The sequence below is a fragment of the Eptatretus burgeri genome, chromosome 8 (genome assembly GCF_056783735.1).
Source record: "Eptatretus burgeri isolate ZD-2024b chromosome 8, Ebu_testis_v1, whole genome shotgun sequence".
In the NCBI taxonomy this organism is placed as follows: domain Eukaryota; kingdom Metazoa; phylum Chordata; class Myxini; order Myxiniformes; family Myxinidae; genus Eptatretus; species Eptatretus burgeri.
This window is the reverse complement of record NC_140968.1, coordinates 49,861,293-49,873,570: the sequence shown is the minus strand read 5'-3', so window position 1 is coordinate 49,873,570 and position 12,278 is coordinate 49,861,293. Positions and strand designations below refer to the sequence as shown.

The following is a 12,278-nucleotide window of genomic DNA, read 5'->3' as shown; positions in this document are numbered from 1 at the left end:
CTTGTCAGCCTCTTCATAGCTACAAGGGGCAAGACCAGCAACATCTCGGGCATGCGTACAAACCACATCTTTGTGGTGGGTGCTGATGACTTGTTTGTCTGTGTCTGTTGTTGCTACTCTGGTGGTTAGAAAGTCAAACAACTCCATCTTGTTCTCATATGTGCGAAGAAAGGTCTGCCAGTTTCCAGGAATGTAACTAGATGGCTCGACTCGTCTCCTGATGCCTTTGCCTCGCTTCTTCCTAGTGTCTGCCTTCAAACTGTCTGTGAGGTATTCATCCCAGACAATATCCATCCTGCTCGTATGCTGCAGCTGAGATGTGATGTATGGCAAGAATACTTCTGATGCATACTCGTTGAAGGTCTTTGCTGTGCCAGGTGGCAGCATACTGATGATCGCTGCACCATCAAGGATGATGACTTCAACTGCTGGACTAGCAGCAGCAGCAGCATTCTCCTGTGGAGGGACCAGATCTTCGAAGCAGCCAACCAGATCAGACTTTGTTCCAAGTCTCATCTTGCCCATGTGTGACAGTGCAGGGGGACATGCTTGGTTCTCATGTGCGAAGAACTCATCAAGATCTCCATCACGTATCTGGGACGCAATGAACAACCTGGAGAACAGGGAGCAGTCGTTTTTCAGAGATGAAACCTGCAGCTGTGCTCTTGACTTCTCTCTGACTGGAGGTCGGCTGAAGAGAGGGAGGTTGTTTCTCTTGATTGGGTCGGTGATGGGCTTTGTCTGGTTGATAAGTCTCTCATGGACATAGGAGTCATGCGGTTCTTGTCCCAGCTTCTCGATCTGGCGTACAGTATTGATAACTGCTGGGTCTGCCAGGTCTCTGCTGTCGAGCACCAGGAGATCCTTGCTGTCATCACAAAATGGGTTAACAGATGTACTTGGCCCTCGCTGCTGGGGGTCTAATAGTTTGAAATGCTTGGCCATTGTCTTGAACCACCACCAATCAGTCACTGTAAAATTGGGAAGAACCACCACCAAGCAGGGGATTAGTCTTTGGGTACACTACAGTGGAGTTATCACCTGAAAATAGAATAGCAGAGTTAAAATGTTTTCAACTACGAACCCCAGCCCAAAGGAGATGCATATATACACAATGGCGATCTTGGGTGATTGTCACTTGATGTCCCCAATAGGCCACCATACATTATTTCTTTGTGCTGGACAGGACCATGTTAAACCCAAATCAATATGAACACACCATTGTAGTTTGAACATTTCTATTATGCAATCATGAAAATTAATACAGTGAGTACATCAATATCGATTTCGCAAATTTATGCATTTAATCGCAACATTGCCAGCTACCAGTATGTAATTAATAATGGAAATATTCATGGAGTCCAAGTTCCTTTCACCAAATTTGATTTTTGATCTATTTATATTTCCAGAAACAATATTCAGGTAACATTCACATGCATGATCATATTGCAGAGCTCTTGTTCCAGCCATGCATTATTGCGATGGTAAACTGTTATCTGTGTCCCTCATAGACCACCGTAGATGCATTTTTTTAGTCAAATATGAAGTAGATAATGAAGCATGTGCATACTAGTTGATAATAATCATATTATACTCACTACATTGTGTTTTGCACCAAGCACATATGACTTTGCTGACCTTGTAGGCAGAATTTATTCGTGGCAGCCATTTTGTAAAATGGCCACCATTTTGACCCTAGGGGTAATCTGGAATGTCACTATATCCAAAATGTTTCCTAAGGGTATGCTATAACTGTGTACCAAATTTCATGCTTGTATCATCAAAGGCACAAAACTACCACAATATTTCACATATCTGCTGGACTAGAACAGTTTTGTGCAGAAGAATGGGCAAATATTGCCCAATCAAGGTGTGCAAAGTTGGCGGAGACTATACAAACACTCATAACTGTAATAACTTTCAAAGGTGCTTCCACCAAGTATAAACTCAGGGGGTGGACACTTATCCAACATTCTAGTTTTGGAATATTTTGGTTTTTCAAATTCATTTTCTGAAATTTGTAGAATGTGTTTTTCACTTGGAAGTTGTGGGTTACCATGTGGAAAAAAGTCTGATTTTAATGCAATTTAATTCCAGGTTATGAGGCACCAAAAGGTGACAATTTTGAAAGGAGGTGTGGACTTTTCTTTTGGTACTGTATAGCATGATGTCTCAAAGTTGTGGACTGTTTATGACAAAACTTGGTGGACGAGTTGGGTATGTACGTGACGAGAATAAGCTGATTTGATTTTGGTTCAGGTCCGGATCCAGGTCCAGCCTATTGGTGAGATACAAAACCATAACCTGTTCTGCCTGGCAGAGGTATGTGCTCCACTGAGTGCTGATCTAGTTTGTTGGGGTTGTGGAGGGGCGGGGGGGGATGTTATACTTGCTTTAGACTCATGGAAGAGTGATGATGACAAATCGGGACACGACACAACAGAGGGAGAAAGTAGACAGATGGACAAACGAGGGATGCAGGTAACAAGTGGTGAAGGATAATGCAAGTGTTGGACAATGTGGATCCATAAGCAAAATTTTGGGAGGGTTGTGGCGGTGGGGGGAGAGGTAAACTGGTGTGTGTGTGTGTATGTATGTATATGTATATATGTATATGTATATATATATATATATAATGCTTTTGGATGTGGGGCTGACTTGAGATGGCAGTGAACAGCCGTCTTGACCTGGAGGGAAGAATGAGATTGCAGAGTATGGAAGATGGTTCCACAGGTTATTAAAAAGGAGGAATAAATGAATGAAGGTGAGCAATAGTTCTGGATTTAGATAGTTTCTGGTGGGCCATGTGTGTCCTCTGCAGATACCTGGTGGTGGGGGGGGGGGGGTTGGAATGGGAGACAAAGCATGGAGAGGGCAGAGTGTGTGATTCCAGAAATCACTAATTTGGGGTTGTGGTTTTCTGGTTTGTTGGGTTTGTGGTTTGGGGGTTGTAGTTGTGGTTTCTTTTTGGGTGGGTGAGGGAGTGGTTTGGGTTTTTGTGTACCATGGGTTGGAGGTAATGTACTTTGCCCTCTGTATTCACTGCAATCCTCAAAATGTATGAAATTCTTTGATTCTTTATTTTTTATTTTAACTGGAATGGCTTGGTTTTTAAATTTGTATTACCTCCGCCAATGAAGGTGAAAGAGGTTATGTTTTCACCTTTCTGTTTATCTGTCTGTGTATGGATCCGGATGAAATTTTATGGACAGTTTGGGTGTGTGACAAGGACGAACTGATTAGATTTTGGTGAAGATCTGGATCCGACGACTAGAATTTTTAAAGTGATTCTTCACCATTGAGAGATCGGTCCAAAAACGATATAGTACTGTGCAGCATGATATTAAGCCTGGTGTTGGCTTCGTGGTTGGGGTGGTGACTTTGGATCATAGGGTCCTGAGTTCAAGCCCCGTTGGGCCGCTGAATTAATACTACAGGAGGTTGACTCAGCCTGTCATCCTTCCGAGGTTGGCAAAATGAGTACCAGTGCACTGGTAAGGGGTACACTGCATCAGCGGCATAGCCATGTCCCAACCACTGATGCAACCAGCAGCCACAGGCTGCACTCGATAGAGAAAGCATGATATTTCAAAAATGTATTGGGCCTGATATAATCTCGTGGATCAGGTATTACGTGGTGAAGGTATGCGCTCTACCGAGTGCCCTTCTAGTTTTTTCTTTGTTTTTTTTTTTTTTTTATTAAATGTTTTCACGACAGTCGCCCAGAGGCATTGTTTTCGGGTTGTCCGTCCATCCATCTGTGATAGGTTTTCGTTGCTGCGATAACATTAGGACGGTTGAAGGGATCCATCGTCAAACTTGGTGCTGTAAGTTGCTATAATGTTGTGAAGATCAAGAGGTCACGATTCCTGTTGGATAAAAATTATGTTGCTGTGCTTACCAGCGATGCGATTTTGACCAAACTTGGTATAAAAGTATGTATTGTAATGTGAAGATGAAGTGATTCGATTACGGTGTTAGAAGTCATGTCAGGTAAAAATGTGATTCGTGAGAACAGCTGAAGGGATTGTAATCTAACTTATCCCTGGTGTTTGCTTAATGGTTCTGGTGGTGGGCTTGGGATCCTCGGGCCCTGAGTTCAAATCCTGCTCAGCTGTTGAATTAATACCAGGTGGGGTTAACTCGGCCTGTCATCCTTCTGAGGTCGGCAAAATGAGTGCCAGCTTGCTGGTATCCTATGTCAGAGTGGTGACTCGTCCAGAATTGTGCCAAATAGCCAAGGAGACTGCTGTGCATGCACCAATGCTATGCATAGAGTATGGTCCCGATGGATGGATAGAATCCAACTTGGTGCAAGTTTGTATAAACCTCTATTAGTGCGTCCATCCATGATGTTTTATTTGTTACGAAAAGCATAAATGGTCAAGGATACCATTTTAAACACCTGTTAATGTGATACCATTGGTGAAGGCATTTGAACTAAACCAAGTCCATGTCCCACGATACGCAAGTACAGATCAGATATTGAGGTCAAATGGTCTTGAATTGTGAGGTCAAAGTTGGAGTAAGCGAAGACTTGATGTGTGTGGAGGCATATCGGGCATCTTTGAATTGTGTTTGTTTTTATTTTCATCTTATTTTATTCTGTCATTTATCTATTGGCAAGCACACAATCTATATTTGAGGGTTTCAGGTCTGGAGGGGGTTAATATGGAGGGGAGGGGCATGTTTGTGTGTGTGTGTGTGTGTGTGTGTGTGTGTGTGTGTGTGTGTGTGTGTGTGTGTGTGTGTGTGTGTGTCTGTCTGTGTGTGTGTGTGTGTGTGTGTGTGTGTGTGTGTGTGTGTGTGTGTGTATATATATATATGTGTATATATGTGTATATATATGTATATATATATGTGTATATATGTGTATATATATATATATATATATATATATATATATATATATATATATATATAATATTGCACAAAAGCTTGGTCATAAAACCTTTAAATTGGTTCTACAGTTGAGATCAAAACACCAGTGGGGAATAGAAACTAGGGTTCAATGATTCACTTCTCTCTTTCATTGGAGGAATATGAACGTATATATTTAATATTGGTGGGGGCAGGGGGCGAGAGGAGAGTGCTTTTAAAAATGTATTTATCCCCCCCCCCCCTCCTGTACTTTAAGGTAAGTCTATCATTCTCATCAGAATCTTGATGAAATTAATTGACCCTGAACTGTGAAGATGCACTTGTTTGAGAGCAATTGGTGTGGTATTATAAAGGGCCTACACTTGGACCTGGGATTGAGCACGTTGAGTAAAACAAATGGGCAGAGTGTCTTTCATAGTTTGAAAATGGTGGCCCTTCTCCATACAGGGTTATGCTTAAGTACCAGATAACTTTGACTTTTGGGACCCATGGATGAACAACAATGCTGTTTTCAAAACATGTTGACACATTTTTGCTGGAAAATAAAGATAAATCTGGGGCAACGGCCACACGTTGCAGTGAATTTGGGTTATCTGTGCTGTCAGTGAGGCTGAGGCACGCAGCTGGTGGAGTGGTGGCATTATCTCCAGCTGAGACTACTCTTCAAGCCAAGTGTAGTGGATCACGACTGGTCTTGGTTGTATGAGACTACAACCAAGGATTCTAAAACTGCCTGCCGAGGTGGTCATCATTTAATGGAGTGGAGTAAAAATTACTGAATTGCACCAAAGATGGTAAAAATTGTACATGCTGCTTCCTTGATGTTCAGCATTTAAAAGGATAGAGCACAGACAAACGATGCTCGAGGGCAATGGCCAACCACCCAGTATAGCCTTTACCAAGAAACTGCTTTGGCAGCACCAGCACTTTGTAAAGAGCGTCACACGCCAGAATCGATAAAAATTCTGGGCCATGAAATCGTGTGATTTCAAATTCAAAATGTTTTGTGAAAACTTGATTGTCTTGACGCGCTATCTGTCCATGGCACTTGAAACTGATTGCCATTTGTCTGAAATGTGTAACAAGACAACAAGTAATTCAGCACTTTTTCAATAGTGTAGAAATAAATTGCCTTGTAATCCCCTTTAACAGGATTAATTGTATAATTGCATTGAAATTATTATAAATATCATGCTATAGTCTTTAATAATACTGGTATCATGAACATTTAACACTTTATTAATTTAACATTTAACACTTTAATAACACTTTATTAATGAGATATCAAATCACATTTAACTTCGTTAATGCCTTCATATTGATTTATCTCATTGCCTTTAATTTATTCTCGCAGATTGCATTTGATCGTATCCCTCTTGTAGATGGACTTTTTATCTCTTCCAACGAAGGTTGATGGAGGTTGTTTTCACCCCTGCTGTCAGTACTCAGCAGGATATCTCAAAAAATTATGGATGGATTTGGATGAAACTTGGTGGACATGTAAGGTGTGACAAGGATGAATTGGGGATCCTAAAATTTTTGGTGTTTTTTTTTTTTTTTTTTTTTTCAAAATTGAGAAAGAGGACCAGAAATGGTATTTCAAAAAGATGACAGGTTGTGACAAAACATGGTGGGTGATTGAGGTGGGTTCCAAGAACAAGTCAATTCGATTTTGGTTCATGTCCCGATGTAGATCCGACCTATCAGTGGGACAAACAACGTAAACTGTTCAGCTTGGCGGAGGTATGCGCTCCACTGAGTTCACTGATTGTGTTCTCCCGTCGATTGCCCTTTTCGTGACTGCGTCTTCCCATCGATTGCCCTTTTTCGTGACTGCGTCTTCCCGTCGATTGCCCTTTTTCGTGACTGCGTCTTCCCGTCGATTGCCCTTTTTCGTGACTGCGTCTTCCCGTCGATTGCCCTTTTTCGTGACTGCGTCTTCCCGTCGATTGCCCTTTTTCGTGACTGCGGCTTCCCGTCGATTGCCCTTTTCGTGACTGCGTCTTCCCGTCGATTGCCCTTTTTCGTGACTGCGTCTTGCCGTCGATTGCCCTTTTTCGTGACTGCGTCTTGCCGTCGATTGCCCTTTTTCGTGACTGCGTCTTGCCGTCGATTGCCCTTTTTCGTGACTGCGTCTTGCCGTCGATTGCCCTTTTTCGTGACTGCGTCTTGCCGTCGATTGCCCTTTTTCGTGACTGCGTCTTGCCGTCGATTGCCCTTTTTCGTGACTGCGTCTTCCCGTCGATTGCCCTTTTTCGTGACTGCGTCTTCCCGTCGATTGCCCTTTTTCGTGACTGCGTCTTCCCGTCGATTGCCCTTTTTCGTGACTGCGTCTTCCCGTCGATTGCCCTTTTCGTGACTGCGTCTTCCCGTCGATTGCCCTTTTTCGTGACTGCGTCTTCCCGTCGATTGCCCTTTTTCGTGACTGCGTCTTCCCGTCGATTGCCCTTTTTCGTGACTGCGTCTTCCCGTCGATTGCCCTTTTTCGTGACTGCGTCTTCCCGTCGATTGCCCTTTTTCGTGACTGCGTCTTCCCGTCGATTGCCCTTTTTCGTGACTGCGTCTTCCCGTCGATTGCCCTTTTTGTGACTGCGTCTTCCCGTCGATTGCCCTTTTTCGTGACTGCGTCTTCCCGTCGATTGCCCTTTTTCGTGACTGCGTCTTCCCGTCGATTGCCCTTTTTCGTGACTGCGTCTTCCCGTCGATTGCCCTTTTTCGTGACTGCGTCTTCCCGTCGATTGCCCTTTTTCGTGACTGCGTCTTCCCGTCGATTGCCCTTTTTCGTGACTGCGTCTTCCCGTCGATTGCCCTTTTTCGTGACTGCGTCTTCCCGTCGATTGCCCTTTTTCGTGACTGCGTCTTCCCGTCGATTGCCCTTTTTCGTGACTGCGTCTTCCCGTCGATTGCCCTTTTCGTGACTGCGTCTTCCCGTCGATTGCCCTTTTTCGTGACTGCGTCTTCCCGTCGATTGCCCTTTTTCGTGACTGCGTCTTCCCGTCGATTGCCCTTTTTCGTGACTGCGTCTTCCCGTCGATTGCCCTTTTTCGTGACTGCGTCTTCCCGTCGATTGCCCTTTTTCGTGACTGCGTCTTCCCGTCGATTGCCCTTTTTCGTGACTGCGTCTTCCCGTCGATTGCCCTTTTTCGTGACTGCGTCTTCCCGTCGATTGCCCTTTTTCGTGACTGCGTCTTCCCGTCGATTGCCCTTTTTCGTGACTGCGTCTTCCCGTCGATTGCCCTTTTTCGTGACTGCGTCTTCCCGTCGATTGCCCTTTTTCGTGACTGCGTCTTCCCGTCGATTGCCCTTTTTCGTGACTGCGTCTTCCCGTCGATTGCCCTTTTTCGTGACTGCGTCTTCCCGTCGATTGCCCTTTTTCGTGACTCCGTCTTCCCGTCGATTGCCCTTTTTCGTGACTGCGTCTTCCCGTCGATTGCCCTTTGATAATGTTGCGTAAATCGTGCGTGGCATCAAATTTGCATGCATTCATTTATTTATTGCCACCTAATTGTACCTGGTGTTGGTTTAGCAGTTAGGGTGGTGGCTTTGGATCATCGGGTCCTGATTTTGAGCCCCGTTGGCTGCTGAATTAACACCAAGGTGTTGACTCGGCCTGACATCCTTCTGAGGTCGTTGATATGAGCACCAGTGTACTGGCAAAAGGGGCATTGCATTAGCTGTATAGCCCCACCCCTAAGCAATGATGCAACCAGCAGCAAAAAAGGCTGCACACGATGGGAACCTAATTGTAAATGTGTTGATATTTGATGCTTGACCTGTACTTTTTTGGTATTTTTTGTTGTTTTTGCACAGATTTTAATGTTTCTTTTGATGCATTTTCAACCAAGCCATGAATGTTGCGTGTCGCTTAGGCAGCCGGCGAGTGACCACAAACTGTCTGAGCCCTTCTTGAAGGCAGACTTCCAGCACCGCAAAAGGTGCTCTGTTCCTTAAAAGGTCTGCCTGGTTTTGAGGTGTGACACGCAAAATGACTACGCTGGATCACAGCCCGACGACGGGTATTGTTACCGTCATTGTGATCATGATGGCGGTGGCAGCACTGGGAACTTTGCTTCTTGGATGTTGGTGTTGCTTGCGTATCTGGCAGGGTACCCCTACGCCAGAAGACGAGGAGAGCATCGTAGGTGACGGTGTGCGTAAGGATCCATTCCTCGTACCCGGCCCCATCAATGGTCAGACTTCCCCACACACCAATCCTAAAGCTGTTCTTATTTCTAATGGTCCCCAGAGTTAAGTGGACGTGTTGTGGTGTGAGGGTTAATCCGTCGTATTGATGGGTGTACAGGATGGGTAGCACTTGTTGTGCCAACTTACAAGCTGGGACCCTTTTTGGCTCTTGGGGTTTTTTTTTTCACCACTTGTGCCATTTTCTTTTTTCCTTCCCTTGTGTTAACCCCTATAACCAGCAGGTTCACAGCATGTCAGTGTATTAAAAAAAAAAGCCGATAGTTTCATGAAAGTAATTAGAATTAAACTGTCCTGCTATAATTGGAGTTGTTTTGTGGGAATTGCATGGTGGCTTGTTGCTTGTTGAAACTCATTTTTCATGTTCCCTGAACAAATGTGTAACACTAATTCCATGAAAGTTCTACTGATTACAACCTTCAATTGTTATGATGGATTACTTTGTAAATGTACTCAATTGACAGATAGTTGCATGAATAGGCACTTGGAAATGTGGTATATTTTTGGCTTAAAAAAAAAACAAAAAAATTCGCTTATCATTTGAGTGGGTATAAATGTAACGTGCCTTTTTGTAAAAAAAAAAAAAAACAACAAAAAAAACGACAAACAAAAACAAGTATCGTGTTAAAAAGCCAAGTAACAATTGCCTCCTAGGATCACGTGTGGTTTTATCCTCCTCAATGGGAATCTTTAACTTGGGATTTGATTTAAATGAGATTTCGGCTTTGCCCAAACAGGCCACTGAATTCATACACTGAAAGCCAAATGCCAATCGCATGCGAGTTTTAACCGGTTGCCCGTCTGGTACGTTTGGCACGTTTCTTTCGTCCGCGTCGCACGGCTGTGGGAATGGTGTCGCGTCTTGGACTTTGGTGCGACCAGGTGTGTGCACACGTTCCATATCCCATTTGCACTTTTGATGACAATTTTAAAATACTTAGCATGCTCGTAAAGTGCTGTTCACTTGTTTGGGATCATCCTCTGATTGAGTAGTTTACAATTTGCTCAGGTTGCCATGCTGGTGACTAAACTGTGAAGTTTTGTGGTGAAAGACTGGGTGTAGGTGTAGCGTACAAGGTGTTATGGGGAAAGCTATGGCTTGCATGATCCTAACTCTTTGGGCAGTAGTTTTGTATTTCAGCTGCTGTTGGTGCACTCCATTTATGTAACGTGTACATTTATTTTCGTCTTTGCATGTACTTTGGTTTGTCCTGTGGTTGTGACTTGCTCGTTTCCGGCATGGTGGCAGTTTGCAAACCACTCTTGGTTGAGTGACGAGTACTCATGGTTTTGCTTTCCCATTCAAACTGCACGCCACCTGCCCGGTAAAGCTTTGAGCCACAGCTGAAGTGCCGTATAGTTTGGGTAGTTTAATCTCGGGATGAAAAAGACGTGAATGTTTTGCGCTGATATGTAATGCAAACAAGAATAAAACTTTGAGCTCACATCTTTGCTTTTATTGCCCTTCACCGTGTTCTCGAGCGGCGGTATAAAAACGATCGCTTGAAGTCGAGCACTTGATGCTTCCGTTGATGAATTCGAAAGACACTTGACCCACTCTGGCCAACAGCCATAATTTATACATCCAACCCCATCTCTGCCTAAAACCATAAAAAACCACCGTCTGATGTTTAGAAAGAGTGAAATGCTAAGTTTGATTAGAATTTGGGAGATGGGTGCAGTTAAAAAAAAAAAAATTCTGCTGGCTTAGGGAATGGTTACCAGCTTGATGAGCTTGCCTAATTAAACGATGATCAAAATAAATAAATAATGCATCACAAGTCAAATTTTCTGGAAAGGGAGTTGTCATTAAGATGTCCAGCTTTCGCTGTCTATTGGACTAATTGATGTAGGTCAGTGAGTGACGGCTTTATTAGTCTCGTGATGGTTTATAAATTTGTAATGGGGTGAAATTTATTAAAAAAATGTTTTGCTCGTGAATGCAAAGCAATTTTGGAGAAACTTTCTTGGCAATAACTGAAGCTTCTGGTAAAGGTTGTGATTTGTACTACCAAAGAATAAGTTAATAATTATGGAGTCTTGGTGAATGATGAGCAGTTGTGTTAAAAAGGGCCAGTAATTGGCTATGCACTAGTCATATCAACAAATATAAGCTTAAAATAAAGTTATTACTTGGCTCCGAGTCAAGAGGAGAGGACCGACCGCCTTGTTGGGAAACAGGTCACCTGTTTACCTTGTTTTATGACCCAAACATACTGGTGGGCAGGGAAAAACGATTAAGAAACAATTAATTGATCATTTTAAAAGAGCAATGCTCCAGCAATGGGATAATTGGAAGGCTCTGACCAATCATCTTTCTTTAGCATTGAATCGTTTTTATGAAATGTTACAACAGTTGAAATAATGGCCAAGGATTAGATAGCAACTGCAAGGGTACATCCAGGGAGGACTTAGCTGAAATTGTTTGAGCAGAAGATTTTGTTTGCAAGAATTTCTGGTGCCTAAGGAAAAGTATTTGGGTTAGATTTTCCCAATCAATTTGCTATCATTGCAAAATGGCTGCCATAAATTGATGGACATGGGAGATTATTTTTTTTCCCAACTTCAAACAAAATTTGATGGCCATAGATGAGGAATATGAAGAATCAGCCATAATAAATAAGGATTTGATTTGGGAGATGATGAGGTGATCAAACATGTCTTAAGGGATAGTGAAAGACTTTATAGTTAGAACAACCATTCTGGTGAGCTTCATCGAACTTGGGATGAACATCCATGGCAAAAAAAGGTTGTGGAAGGAATGGCAGCAATCTTCCCAAAGGATGGACGTTTTAGGATGTGCCAGGCTTTGCTCGCAAGCTCAATGTGTTTTTGGTCTTTTATCCTTGTCATGTTCCAGCACGTAATCTGTGCCGAAGCCTTCGCACGTACACTCGAAGTATAGAGTTCTCCACTGATAGAGCTCCAGCAACTAGGTGCAAAGCCTCTACTCTTTGTTCCGCTGCCTTTGCCTGGTCATAGTTCTGTGCAATAATTGTTTCAACTTGAGCTCTGTGGAGCCGGAGTCCAGCATTTGCTGCCACGAGCCAACGACTCTTCCGCACCAAGTTCCGGCGGATGTAGCTCAGCGTGGATAGATGGCTGTGCAAGAAAGCTTTGGAACGTCTGAGCAACAAGTTGGTTTGCTGCAGGGCTTTTGTCTCTCTTTGTAATTGCTGCAGCTTGCTCTGCAT

General features: G+C 43.4%; 2 protein-coding genes across 6 annotated transcripts in view; one reads left to right on the top strand and one right to left on the bottom strand.

Moving 5' to 3' along the window:
• The window catches only part of LOC147021712 (stannin-like), a 27,322-nt gene extending 16,791 nt beyond the window's left edge, over positions 1-10,531 (top strand). The window contains exon 2 of the mRNA XM_085891980.1: positions 8,751-10,531. Within this exon, the coding sequence (XP_085748106.1) occupies positions 8,867-9,133 (267 nt within the window). The 5' untranslated portion in view covers positions 8,751-8,866 and the 3' untranslated portion in view covers positions 9,134-10,531. The remainder of the gene's footprint in view (positions 1-8,750) is intronic.
• TXNDC11 (thioredoxin domain containing 11) overlaps positions 1-12,278 on the bottom strand; it is a 181,165-nt gene that overhangs the window by 7,053 nt on the left and 161,834 nt on the right. For 3 of the 5 annotated variants that reach the window (XM_085891975.1, XM_085891976.1, XM_085891977.1), the window contains exon 13: positions 10,520-12,278. The exons of 1 other annotated variant lie outside the window; for it this stretch is intronic. In XM_085891975.1, the coding sequence (XP_085748101.1) occupies positions 11,934-12,278 (345 nt within the window). In that variant the 3' untranslated portion in view covers positions 10,520-11,933. Of the gene's footprint in view, positions 1-10,519 lie in introns of those variants that run through there. One more of the 5 variants, XR_015060896.1, reaches the window with a different exon arrangement.